Source organism: Protopterus annectens, chromosome 16.part0 (assembly GCF_019279795.1).
Source record: "Protopterus annectens isolate FY-2018-M chromosome 16.part0, PAN1.0, whole genome shotgun sequence".
Lineage (NCBI taxonomy): Eukaryota > Metazoa > Chordata > Ceratodontiformes > Protopteridae > Protopterus > Protopterus annectens.
The window spans coordinates 297525309-297539904 of record NC_056750.1 but is presented as its reverse complement, the minus strand read 5'-3'; the positions used below and the strand labels follow the sequence as shown (position 1 = coordinate 297539904).

Genomic DNA, 14596 nt, shown 5'->3' with positions numbered 1-14596 from the left:
GCCAGGTAGCCACTCAAACAGGCTTGATATAATTCAACATTAGTACTAAATGCCAGTTAGTATGTACTGGCACTTCAATTCTTAATGGTCTGAATGTAGTAACACTACAGTGATAGTTAAATAGTGCTGGATGAGCTTGACAGCCAGGGAAGGGGGTGTTACAGCAATGTGGTCACACTTTATATTCTCCTGGGTAGGGCCCCCAAATTGAAACTTGGTGGGGGCCCCCAAAATGCTAGCACTGGCTGTGCGGTAGTCAGAAAATTGGTGTATAATCTCCAAAATCCCATTTACAGCTCTACTGCTGACGTTTTCTGCATATATTCCTATCAATCAATCACAGAATAACATCTTAAAGTACCCCACGTTATCTATGGGGCCAAAATGCCGCCTCTTAAAAATAATACGAAGCGTGGCGCATATTTGAAAGCTTGTTACACTACACCCTCCACTGTAGATGTCACAAGCTCCTAGAATTGCATTCTATACTTGTCTTTGCATATGTGCTGTTTACACTTTAAAAGTGTATTTAATCGATTACACAAATGCCTAACCATCGTCTTGACAAATAAACCCGTCCAAATACTACGTGTAGCTTAGCCAAGTTGGGTACTTAATACACATCTAAGTAAAACCTCAGCCTCAGCTAAATGGTACTGTACTGTACTTCTTTCAAAGTCAAGTACACACGCTATTGGAGAACCTTCTCAGACACTCCTTCGAAATGCCCCATGTTTTACCCATCCCCAAGCACCGAAGTGGGTGTTACTGCTGTCATTCTTCTAGCAACTATCCTGCCCCTTTCTGCGTATGAATCAGTTCCAAAGGGAAGATTCTGCCCGCCATTTACCGGCATTTTACTAATTAAAGGTTATACTAGTAGTGTACGGCTAGTGACACTAAACACCAGGCTCGCCGGCTTTAAACGATTCAAAAATTATAGCAAAAACTTAAGAAAACCGAATTAAAGCAAACGACCGAGAAACATATCTGCGGGTGGACCTAGTTGATGTAGACACGTCAACGGTACTTTACGTCTAGCAGCTTCTTGAGAGCCAGTACCATCAATCGCAGGACCAGTAGCGCGTGAACCGCAAAATTGCCCAAAAAAATCGTTGTGCTGGTTAAAGCGTAATATCCAAATTCTGAACGATTTTTAAGGTACGTTTCTTACGGGTGATCAGCTTCTTGAGCACGAAAAGATCCACAGCGGCTGTGAACGATAGATATATCTATCTACCTACCTATGTAGTGTATCTATTTAGGTAGAAGTTTCGTGCCCTCCCCGTTTTGTACCTTACCGGTGTAGCCTGCTTTAATCCACCCCCCCCGCGGTGGTGAGTATATGATGCAGCAGCATCCATCGCGCACCCTTGTGTCGCCCCTGCTGAGCAGCGTGTTTTGCCAGTGCGATACAGGTCCTAGTGCTGGCTGTAATCCTGTCATGGACCCCGGGGGTGGAGAACTTGATTGTGAACCTTGTGGGGGGCTGATCTGTGGTGGCCCCGACCAGGATCGTCGACTTCAAATCCTTTTCCAAGTTTTGGACGTGAACAAGGATGGTGGTATCTGTGTCAACGACTTGGCGGTTGGACTGAAGAGATTAGGGCTTCATCGGACCGAGAACGAGCTTTTGGTGAGTTACTTTTAGTTGGGTATCCACATCTTATTGCACCTAACAGCAGTTACGGGTGGGGGTATTTAAAATATTGTACAGTGCACGTAAACATGTGGAATCCTAGCTTGGGTGTCGGTGTAGTTCAAACAAAACATCATGTACATGTAGGTTCATGCATTACAGCCTTCTCAGGATGCAAGTTTTATTTATTCATTTTTCTGGTTAGGTCCATATTTTGTTAAGAAATCGGGTGGAATATTTAGAAGAGCCTTATTTGCCAATTGCCAAGACCACCTTATGTTTCCCTGGCTGATGATGGAGCCATTGACAATATCTTTCTACTTGTACGTTTAACACCCCACCAAGTAAATTCCTGTATTAGTTCGTTTTTCCGTCATGTAGTTACGGTTACATATTTGGTATTCCCATTTGGAAGTATTTTTTTTGCGTTGCAGACCACCTGACATATCTACACGTAATGTGGAATTTTACACTTCTGACATCTGTACGGAGACGTCAGCTGCCAAGGGATCTGTTTTTGGAGGCACTTTATTCAGCTCAGCCTTCAATTTGTTGTGTCACAATCCTAAGAGTTTGTTATACATTCATTTTAAGACTTTGTGATAGAATTCGCGATAAATCATTTCTCATCAGCAAGAGGATATGCCAGGCGCTAGGCTTTGTGTGTGTTTTGAGATTTTTCTTTTTAAATCGTACTAAACGTTCACCATAATGCACACTTATTTTCTGTGTGTGTTTTATATTTATGTTTATATATATATATATATATATATATATATATATATATATAATTTTTTTTTGAGATGCCGTGTGCCATAATTTCAACATATGCTGTTGGTGCTGTACTGTCTAGGGATATTCAGGCGCAGTCTGGTGAATTCCGATTTTTAAGAATAAGGGTGATGTGCAGAGCTGTAGTAACTACAGAGTGATTAAATTGATCAGTCACAGCATGAAGTTATGGGAAAGAGTAGTGGAAGCTAGGTTAAGAATGGATATGATGATTAGTGATCAGCAGTATGGTTTCATGCCGGGAAAGAGCACTACAGATGCGAAGTTTGCTCTGAGAGTGTTGATGGAGAAGTAAAGAGAATGTCAGGAGTTGCATGTGTTTTTGTAGACTTGGAGAAAGCATATGACAGGGTGCCTAGAGAGGAGTTGTGGTATTGTATGAGGAAGTCATTAGTGTCAGAGAAGTATGTAAGAGTGGTGCAGGATATGTACGAGGGTAGTGTGACAACAGTGAGGTCTGCTGTGGGAGTGACGGATGCGTTTAAGGTGGAGGTGGGGTTACATCAAGGATCTGCTCTGAGCCCTTCCTTATTTGCAATGGTGATGGATAGGTTGACAGACGAGATCAGACAGGAGTCCCCGTGGACTATGATGTTTGCAGATGACATTGTGATCTGTAGTGAGAGTAGGGAACAGGTGGAGGAGACCCTGGAGAGATGGAGATATGCTGTAGAGAGAAGAGGAATGAAGGTCAGCAGGACTAAGACAGAATATATGTGTGTGAATGAGAGAGAGGATAGAGGAATGGTGAGGATGCAAGGAGTAGAGCTGGCGAAGGTGGATGAGTTTAAATACTTGGGGTCAATAGTTCAGAGTAATGGTGAGTGTGGAAGAGAGGTGAAGAAGAGAGTACAGGCAGGATGGAGTGGGTGGAGAAAAGTGTCAGGAGTGATTTGTGGCAGATGAGTACCTGTAAGAGTGAAAGGGAAGTTCTACAAGAGGGTAGTGAGATTAGCTATGTTATATGGGTTGGAGACAGTGGCACTGACAAAAAGGCAGGAGTTTGAGCTGGATGTGGCAGAGTTAAAGTTGTTAAGATTTGCACTGGGTGTGACGAGGGTTGACAGGATTAGGAATAAGTATATTAGAGGGTCAGCCCAGGTTGGAAGGTTTGGAGACAAAGCCAGAGGCGCAAGATTACGTTGGGCTGGACATGTGCTAAGGAGGGATGCTGAGTATATTGGGAAAAAGATGCTAAGAATGAAGCTACCAGGTAACAGGAAAAGAGGAAGGCCTAAGATGAGGTTTATGGATGTGGTGAGAGAGGACATGCAGGTGGTTGGTGTGACAGAACAAGATGCAGAGGACAGGAATAGATGGAAACAGGTGATCCGCTGTGACGACCCCTAATGGGAACAGCCGAAAAAAGATGATGATTATATATCTATATGGGTCTACCTGACTTGGTCGACATTTCATTTGATTGACAATTCATTTGGTCGAAATTTCATTTGATCGACAAGCATTTGCCCCCTCCCCCAATGTTGTGCAACCCTGGAGTTGATATATATAGTTAGGGGGGGGTGGGGGGCGAAGCCCCCCACTTAAAATGCTTGTCGATCAAATGAACTGTCGACCAAATGAATATTCGACCATATGAAATGTCGACCAAGTGAGGTAGATCCATATATATATATATATATATATATATATATATATATATATATATATATATATATATATATATATATACACACACACCTATGTGTGTGTGTGTATATATATACATACAGCTATGTGTGTGTGTATATATGTGTGTGTGGGGGTTTATATAAATATATATTTGTATACAAAATAATAAAAAATGGCAAATTACAGCAGAAAGGCAGGTAGACACGTACTAAAAAGTCAATCCACTTTTAATGAACAGTAAAAGGTAAGCGCTTTCACAGTTAAAATTGTTTCATCAGACCTTACTAGAAACTTAAATCACACATTCAAATGAACCATTCACAAAATGTAAACTATTTAAAGGAATACGTTCTTAAATAGCTTATGTAAAATGTGTAAAACATCATCATTTCTTAAGTTTCTTGTCCCTCAGTCTGGCAGTGATGGCTAAATGATAAATGAGTTCTTTGCCCAAATGGGCACTAAGTTTAATAATCCATCTGAGTTCCTTATTCTCAGTGGTGTTTAAGATATCACTGCTTTGTCGCATTTGCACGCAATGAAGAGGAATCCCAGTTTTTTGCGACTTTTATAACTTGTACACTCGGAGTAACACCTTTAATGTATTTAATTTAATAATTAGTTGTATATTGTTTGTGTGATTTTTCTCATAGACGTTTATTTAAATTCTGCCTAAATTGTGTGGTAACTGATTTTGATTATTCTTTTAGAATTATTTATTAATCTGCAGCTGAATATGGATACCTTAAATGAGTATGCTATTAATGATTTGCTAAAGCACAAGTGTCATGTACAGTGTATTAAATGCTCTGTATATTTAAAGATAGCATCTGATAACACCTGTGATCTGTATTCCTCATGTCAAAAGTTGGATGATTTGCCTACCCTTTTTAGTAGTAAATCTATGAGTGCACTTCTGCAACTGGCAAAGCTTGTAGAATTGTTACATAATTTCATGAATGGACTGATGAGATAATTTTAGGCTAAGAGCAAATGGATCATATTTAGGGAAGGATGTCTGTAAAGATTACTCAACCTCTGTTGAAGATAATACCACTGATAAGTTTAGAATTCTTGATACAAGGATTCAGCAGTCTGGGGATTCAAAAGGAAAAAGTTCACAGCAAGTAAGAAAGAAAAAGAAACTGTTAAATGTAAAGAGAATATATATATATATATATATATATATATATATATATATATATATATATATATATATATACTGAAAAGGACAATGCTTGTTATGTAACACATGCAGATTTCAGGGAATGGTAATTTTCTATCAGTGTTTAATCTACAGAGAAAGCCATCACTTTTCTGAAAGAGAGGGTAGAAAAAAGAGGCAAGAAGAGATGAAAAGGGAAAGACCGAAGATTATAGCATGGCTTAAACTGTGGATGTACAAAGTCAGCTTGATGAGAATTACATGCGGGCAAATGTAATAAGCAATGAAAACAGTGGGGTTAATTAGACTTATGATGATGAAGAGCATTCCTTTGTAACAATTGATAGAACGGGTATTACTGAATTAGAAGTTGAAGAGTTTAACAATCTGGGAGGAAAAACACAGGATGTGAGTCAGGCCTTAGAGTGCCTTAATGAAAGGAAGTACAGATCTGTTTTTATTCATGGCCGTACAAGTGATTTCATCCGCAAGGACTGTCTGTTAGTAAGGAACTTGTAGCCCTCTTAGTATAACCTATACAGGTCTTTCGGCTTTTCCCGGATAGGGGTCGCCACAACGGAACTCCGGTCCGCTAATGATTGGCCGTAGATTTTGACATGCTGGCTTGCCGGGCCTAACGCACAACCTTCAACAAATGAATGCCTATTCACGCATATCGACATACAGAAGACGCTTTGAGAATCTAACGGGCAACGTCTAACTGTGAGGCGACAACCCTACCGCAGCACCACCACCGCAGTAGTATAACCTATACAGGTATTAGGACATTTTTCACAATTCGCATACAGATAGGAAAGTATGGTCACTGTGAATATAAAATGTCTATGAAAAAGATGTCCCACTTTAAAAAAAATTGAAAAGTGTAGAACATCTGAGCCTCATTTTGGGCACACGTGTTCAGACAGGACAGCGTGCATTTGTCAAGATCAGGGAAGATAATTTTTGCATCAGATATTTTACAATATTTGACAAGCGCAAGGCAGGATTGTTTTGTCAGGTTGAAAATGTTTGTTTATTTATTTATTTTTTTTATTTTACATTTGTTGACCGGGATAGTCCGACTGGATATATGTCCATTTTCAGCAGAGTCCCGGGGAGAAAAGCTCCGACAGGGTTAACAATGACAGATAGTTACAAAGACATATAGACAATTTACATAGTTTACAATGAAAAAAAAATTTTTTTACAGTAGCAACTACAATTGGTTACATTTCATTATATTCACGATAATTAGCAATTAGTAGAGCAGGACAAAAATGGCCTAGTCTTATATTTGTTATTCTAGATTGGTCTTATAGGTTGATTTGCTCATAGGACTGTTATGTTTTGGAGAGGGTAGAGTTATTTTAGGAGTAAATAAAGGGAGAGAAAAGGTAAGAGAACACCAACAATGGTATTTACAAAATACCACAAGTGTAACAGTTTATAGCAGCATTTGATGCATCTCTGGTTGTTAATGCTAGGAGCATTTAATAATAGATCTGATGTTGTAAATCTTTGTTTATTAATTACTATTAGGACCTCGGTTCCTTCCTCGGAACCGATACGGCTATTTCCAAGCTCGCGCCAGCCAAAAACTCTCAGGACCTACCCATAATGCCCCTCTCTTAGTTACTCCAGATCTCGTTTGCCGCATTCCTAGACAGACGTGCTAGCCATCTCTCTCAAAGCTAACTAGAACATTATTTTTAAGACAGTTTCTCTTCTAAATTGTTTATTTTTTAGTCAGTTTACCTTTTTCTCACTGTCGCCTGTAACCTAATTCTATTCCCTACCCTTTACCTTGGTAATTTTAATTTCTGCCATTATTGGTACTATCCCTCTCTCCTGCCTTTGACGGGCCCTTTCTTTCCACTTGTGGTATTTTGTAAATACCATTGTTGGTTTTCTCTTACCTTTTCTCTCCTTTATTTTGTTTTTTTTTCTATAGGGTAGCCGTGTTGCCTTACTATGTCAGACAAAGCTAAGTTGGGGTTTAAACAGTGTGACAAGTGTGGGCGTAAGATGCCTAGCTCAGATACACATGCTCATTGTGTCTACTGTTTGGGCATCGATCATATTAAAACTGACTGACATTTGTGCTAGTTTTAGTAATTGTACACTAGCAGAACGTAAAAATAAACTTATTTTAAAAGGTTTAATCAAGGCACCTTTTTCGGAGGCTCTGTCTAGGTTGCAGGTCTCACCCCCTCCAAAGACCAAAAAACATAAGGAAAAATGGAGTCACTCGGTTCTTGCATCTCCGTCAGTTACGGAACCAAATCTTCTCTGTGATTCGACGGCGCCCTCGGCGCAGACCTATTCTGCACCAGGGCTGTGTATTTTCTCCCTTGGTGCCGTCCATGATATTCACCCCTATTTCGATTTCAACTTCGGCATTACTGACTTCGGTGCCGTCTTTGGATCCGACATTGGCTCAGGTGACTGTACCTGCTTCAGCACCATCCCTGGCCACGGCGCCGACAGTTTCTTCGGCTCCATCTGCTCCAAAACTCGAATATCTGCCAAGGGAAAGATACTCTCCAACTTACGACCTTTTTTTAGGACAGAGTCTTAACCCCTTTCTAGAAAGACCTGATTCTCTTTCAGCAACTCCTTTAGATCCATTAGGAGTTTTTCTGAATTAGATCTAGTGCGGGTTGTGGACCAAATGCTGGCAGCTAGGGGATTGCCCATTCCAGCTAGACCTTCCGTCCCTCTTGGCTTGGCATCTTTTACCATATCTTCCTCTGTTTATCCTCCTTCATCCCGGAGATCCCGGTACCGATGTCCACTCCAAGGAAGCACCTTGATTCCCCGGAGGAATGGAATCTATCAATAAAGACACTAATTGTGATGAGGGGGAAGGGTCCCCCCGTTTCTCCCAGACGACGTCTCATTCGGAGACATTCTCGAAATCCTCCAGCAGTGGGGAGATGAAGTCCTTTAACCTTTCTGAGAAATCTGTGTTCTTGCAGGCCTTTTGTGCCCAGCCATCTACTTCCTGGGTGACCCCACTGGCAGATTATCTTGTTAAACTCGTTGTGCAGCATGCCTGGAAGGCCCCGGACAACATAGAACCTGTCCCCCGGAGTCCAGACAAAATTTTATCTACACCAGCCTCACTGGTCCAAGCAGTTGTCTTTTGATTCTATGGTCGTGGCGGTGGCCACCAAGAGGAAACTGGCAGAAGATAGTTCCACTGTCTATCCTCCAAACAGGGAGTCCCGAACCATGGACAGACTAGGGAAGCGGACCTGTGCTTCAGCGACATTCGCCATTTGGTTGCTGAACTATCTGGCACACGTTACTCGCCTCCAAAGAGACCTAATTTCCAAAATGTCTTCCTCTTTGGTGGGGGTACTGCTTGATGAGGTGTATGATACTGTTGCCTCACAGCTAGCTACCCTTGAATCCATTTTGAACTCCTCGATGCGTTTGATATCTCACACCACCGAGGGGGCAGCTTGAGCTGCCGCATCAGGCATTGTCATGAGATGTAATGCTTGGATGCGGTTGTGACACTTCGCAGACCCCTTTAAATCTTCCTTCGTCGATGCATCTGTCAACGAATGTACACTTTTTGGACCCAAAGTACGAGACACACTTGCACTTAGTGAGTTAGACTGAAAGACCTGGTCTGCTGTGGGCATATAGGTTCATAGGTTCATACTAGGCTATCTGCCCGAGGGCATTTACAAGCCTAGCCCATAGTTTTGTGGCTTACGCCACCCCTTTAGTATGGGGAACTATACCCATTATTTTGCTGTGCCTCTGTCGAGCAGTGACACTGAGGTAATCCCTGGGGTATATCTGCGATCTCCCATCCATTGGTCAAGATTTCTCTTGAACAAGGCCAGCGAGGTGCTCTGCCTCACATATACCGGGATTTTGTTCCACAGCATAGGGAGTCTTTGGGTGATGAATCTATCCCTCCAGCATGTCCTATTAATAGCCGTGTCGAGGTTTAAGTCTCAGCCCTTGTGGCTCTGACGGATCTAGATTTGTTGAGGTGAAGCATATTCATCAAATCTGGGTTTGACATGGCCTTGTATGTTAGGCAAAGGTCACCTCTGAGCAAGCGTGGCGACTGAATAGAGCTGGAGTTCTTTCAGTCGGGCAGCATAGGACAGATGTTTGAGACCCTTTATCCTTTTGGTGAGGAACTTTTGTGGCCTCTCCAGCTGCTGCAAGTGTCGGGTCAGATATATCTCGAATGGGGCATTGTACTCAATCATTGGTCTGATGAGTGATGAGTATAGGGAGACTATGACCTCCCTTGATCTAGATGAGAATCCCTTCATGATAAGGTGGGCAATGTAGAAGGTCTTCCTAACTACTTTAGCTACATGGGTGTCGAATGACAGACTACTATCAACCTGGGTCCCCAGGTCCCTGATAACTTCTTCTGTGCTCAGTGGATTGCCACCTATTTGGTAGCTAGGGGTAACCTTGTTTTTCCCGAAGGGTATGACTATGCATTTTTTGGCATTTAACTTTAGGCCATGGCTCTGGCACCAGTTATCCGTTTCTGTGAGACCCTTCTGAAGGATATCTGTGTCAGATGCGTTTTCTACTATGGCCCAGTTTGCAGTCATCTGCAAACTTTGTCAGCCATAACCCTCCTGTGTTTGCTTGTACTTGGAAAAGTAGATGCCAAACAAGAGTGGGCCCAGGACTGAGCCCTGTGGTACACCACTTGTGACAGGCTTTGAGTCTGACATGGCGCCAGCAACTCTGACCCTGTGGGTTCTGTCACTCAGCCAGTTTGCAACCCATCTTGTGATGTATGGGTTAACATTTAAGCTGATGAGTTTTTCAATGATACCCGAGTGGGGTATTGTATCGAAGGCCTTCGCCAGATCGAGGTAGGCTGTATGGACTGCCTTTCCCTCATCAGTGGCTTTGGTGACTGTTTCGAAAAAGTCAACCAAGTTTAGAAGGCATGATCTGCCTTTGACAAAGCCAAACTGTGATGGATCCAAAGTCTGCAAATTCCCTATGTCTTTATTTATGAGGTCCATTATGATCCTCTCCATGGCTTTGCAGATAAGGCTTGTCAAGCTAATGGGGCGGTAATTTCCAGGGTCGGTGGAGGCACCGCCTTTGTGAAGTGGGACCACAGTTGCAGTGCGCCACTCCCTGGGTACGTATCCAGAGGTGAGACTATGATTAAACAGCTGTCCTAGCTGTGGGTTTAGTTCCTCGTTGAGTTCGTGGAGCACACAGCCGGGGACACCATCAGGTCCCATGGATGCTGTGTTTTTTGCTTTGGAGAGAGCAGTTCTCACTTGGGCGTTGGAGATGTTTGGGGGCCTGCAATCGCTTGGTATAGATATCTCTCCTTTTGGGGAGGGGGGGGAGAAGTTTGCACTGAACTTGTCAGCCAGTATGTTGGCAATGTCTGTAGGATCAGTAATCTTCACATCATTTTGAACTAGTTCTGAGCATATCTGGGAGTTTCCTTCCAGGTTTCTAACATAGCTAAAGAAGGCCTTATGATTGTCTTTTGAGTCTTTAGCTATTTTTCTCTCAAAATTTGCTTTGGATGATTTTATGAGAGCTCTTAGTTTTTTACTTATAGTGATCAAGGGTGTCTTACCTTTTAAGGATTTTGCTCTATCTTGTAGTAGCTTCCTCCTTTTGTTGTAGAGTTTGTTTATGGCTGGGGTCCACCAGACTGGACGCTTGCCTTTGGTACAAAGAGTCTTTGTTTTGCTTGGGATTGCCTTATCCATGCAGTCCTGCAGGTGCTGGTAGAAGGCATTTGTAAGTGATTCAGCGGCTTGAGTACTGTTTTCCGCCGGCTCGGGGGCCTTAAAGGAGACCACACTAGTCTTTAAGAAGTGTGAAGTTGGCTTTCGAGAAATTCTTTACTGTGGTCTTTTTTATTTCAGGTGGGGGTGGGATGAGGACCTCCAGCGAGATTAGTTTGTGATCTGATCTCACCAGTGAGGGGTATACTTCCGGTGTTGAACATTGTGCTCCCATGTTCGTGATGATGAGATCAAGTATGTTTTCTCCTCTTGTGGGGATGGTGACTAGTTGTTCCATGGCATTTGAGTTTATGAATTCCAGGAACTTTTGGGCTAGGGTGTTTGGGCTTGAGTAGTGTTCCCAGTCTATATTAGGGTAATTGAAGTCACCTAGTATGATGGTGTTTGGTGATACATTTATCCCCTCTAGTGTTTTCAGGAAGGCTATGTGAGGTTCCTGAGTTTGTGAGGGTGGCCTGTAACGTGCTACAATTTGCAGAGCAGTCTTGCCTATGGTTAATTGCACCTGGATGGTCTCCGATACATCGTGCGTTGCCACCAGTCTTGAGGTGTGGGTGTCCTTGATGAATATGGATACCCCCCCTCCTTTCTTGGTATTGTCCGGATTTTGGGGCCGGAACGCATGATATGAGGTAAAACCTGATAGTGCTGGGGTGCTCTCAGGAGCCTTGAACCAGGTTTCTGTCACAGCACAGACATCGATGTTCTCCATACTGAGAAGGGCCTCGAGTGCGTGCATTTTGAGATTTAGACTTCTGGCATTGAGCAGCATCACCCTTAGTTTTTTTCTTTTTTTGTGTTCTAGGGTGGTAGGTTTAGAATTTGAGCCTTGCCTAAAAAGGCACTATGGGGGTGGCAAGAGCCTTTGCCAATATCCGGAATCCCAGGGTGACAGGTGCAAGCCGTCCCTTGCGAAGCAGCGTGGCTTGTCCAGCATGTCATCCCAGGCAGACAGACATTGGATCCCCTTTGAATGACACCAGAGTTTAAGCCAATTGTTAAAGCTGATCATCTTATCTCTGTATTGTGGCATCATTCTTGGTGAAGGTAGGATACTGCTCAAGGTCAGGGTCATACCTGCCTGGGCTACATAATCAGAGAGCTCCTCAATGACTCTTTTCATGTAGTCCAAGGAGGTGCGTCTCAGGTCGTTTACACCAGCGTGGACAATGACTGAGTCATTTGTACCTGCTGTTGAGAGACCTGAGTGCTTGCGTTATGTGGCGGATTCTAGCGCCCGACAGGCAGCTTACTGTGACCTTCTCCTTACTCAGTCTGGTGAGCGGGACGCCAGTGTGTCTGACTATGGAGTCACCAATGACTAGTGTGTCTGGCATTGTGTTTGGCCTTAAGGGCTGTGACTGTTTGACACTCTGACTGTGAGGTCTATGTGTTGCAGGTGTTGTGTTCTGAGGTGGTGGATGTTTGGGTGTCTGCTTTGGTGGCCTCTGCTGTTTTGGTAGATTTTTGATCAGAGCCTCCGAGTATGTCTTTGTGTGTTTATGTGTATGATTTGAGGTTGTGATGGTACTATGTGAGACTGGGTCTATAGTGTGTGTGGTAACCTTCTCCTCCTGACTGGTCTTGCCAGTCCTATGTTGAGAGAGCTCAGCCTCCAGTTTGGCCGTATAGTTGCATCTCTCGCATGTATTTGTGTTTTGTGGGAGGAGGAGAGGGTTGTCTGTGTACATGAGGCAATTGTAACATTGCCTCAATATTCCCAGGTTCACCAGCTGAGCAGGAGAGGACACTAGCAACTGATCCTCGACATGCTAGAAGGACTAGACAAAAAACTTTAAAAGAGATTCCGGGGGACGTGGGTGACCGAGAAATGGGGGTTTGCCTTTTAGGGGTGCTATCTATAAGAGTGCCGTATCAAAGTAATAAGTACTGTAGGAGCAAGTGCTAGGTTTAACAGATAGAGAATAGTCTACTTGGAGTCAAGTAGAGATGATCTTTTTAGTTATAGGATACGCTAATTAGATCAGTAGTATAGTTCGAGGAAGGTAGTTTTAAGGGAAAATTTGAAGAGTGGACTTTAGGTAGCCCGAATAGTTTAAACCTGCTTAACCGGCGCTGCCCTAGTGTGCAACAGTGGCAGCTCCGTGCTAAATCGCGCTAACGCGCGCTAAAGCGTGCTTTATAGAAAGGGGCTGGAAAAGACAGGAAATGACCCAAAATGGCCAATAGACTACAAGTTACTGCCTTAAACCACTCCTCTGAGGACAAACAGGCAGCTCAGTACTCCCTACTCCCACTAGTGAGTAAAGAAACTACCCCTTGACCAAACAAGGAAAATGGAGAAACACAGGAACCAAGACAAAGCCCAGGGATCAGCAAATCTGATCACTGGAACAAACTATTAGGAAAGTATGGAAAACAAGAGTATTTTTTGTTTTTTTCAAGTTTTTTTTCAGATAGGCAGAAAATACAATAAATGCTGTGTTTTTTGACTAATTGCTATCAAAAGCTAGTACACTTGAGTGTATTAGCCTGTTGTTTAACTTTTAAGCAAGACTTAAACAAGCAAGTGCAACAAACAATTCAAGCTATTAAAAACAGTAAAAACAGGTAATAACAGAATAAAACAGGCAGAAATAGCAATCGAAAGGCTTAAAAAGTCGAAAATGCAGAAAAAAATACTTAGAATTTGGAAAGTTTGTCTTTTCTGGTCTATGCTTTTGCAACCCCCAGAGGTCCTACTCCAGGAACCAGAACAGAGGAAAAATGTGGTTCAAGAAATCCCAAGGATCTTTTCGTGGCACTCATGGTGAACAATCCCCCCGGGGCAGTGGGGGCAACTCGTATGGAAAACGCCCCTTTCGGGGAAGAGGAGGTCTGCGTAACCAGGGCGCTAGAGATTTTCTCCAGCAGACCCTACTAGCATTCCTGAGCAGCAGCCCAATTGCTTTCCTCTGGAAGCAGTCGGGGGTCGTTTTTCTCTACACCACCAGCCTGGCATCTTATTACTACCGATGTTTGGGTGCAGAGAATAATATCCAGAGGCTACCAAATACCATTCGATTTAATTCCCAGACCCATCAAACAAATCCTCGATGTACCATCTAATCAGAGGGAATTAGCAGCCTTAGAAATAGAAAAGCTGCTAAGAAAGAGTCATCCAACCAGTCCCACCAGACCAGACAGGATCTGGGTTTTACTCGAGGTTCTTTTTAGTGCCAAAAAAGACAGGGGACTGGAGACCAATCCTGGATCTCAGCCTATTGAACAAATTTATCAAACCTCAGAAATTCCTGATGGTCATGGTACAGTCCATTCTTCCCTTCCTAGGGAGGGACAACTGGATGTGCTCTATAGACCTCCAGGACGCGTACTACCACATAAAGATGGATCACCGCTCCCGGAGGTTTCTCCGCTTCCGTCTGGGAGTCGATCACTACCATTTCAGGGCACTGCCATTCAGTCTCTCAACAGCCCCCCTGAGTGTTCACCAAATGTTGGCAGTTGTGTTAGCTCATCTCCGATTATAAGAATTCCAGGTGTTTCACTATCTAGACAACTAGCTCCTTATCGTTCCGACCAGGAATCTCCTAGTCTGCAGCCTCTCTTAACACTCAAGGTCTCGCTCTC

The 14596-nt window shown here is 43.1% G+C and overlaps 1 protein-coding gene across 2 annotated transcripts in view; it reads left to right on the top strand.

Annotated features, from left to right (window-relative positions):
• Positions 1-803: 803 nt before the first annotated feature.
• The window catches only part of SLC25A25 (solute carrier family 25 member 25), a 262587-nt gene continuing 248794 nt past the window's right edge, over positions 804-14596 (top strand). Inside the window, exon 1 of one of the 2 annotated variants that reach the window (XM_044057987.1) lies at positions 804-1636. In XM_044057987.1, coding sequence (XP_043913922.1) covers positions 1346-1636 — 291 coding nt within the window. In that variant the 5' untranslated portion in view covers positions 804-1345. The remainder of the gene's footprint in view (positions 1637-14596) is intronic. The other variant, XM_044057988.1, reaches the window with a different exon arrangement.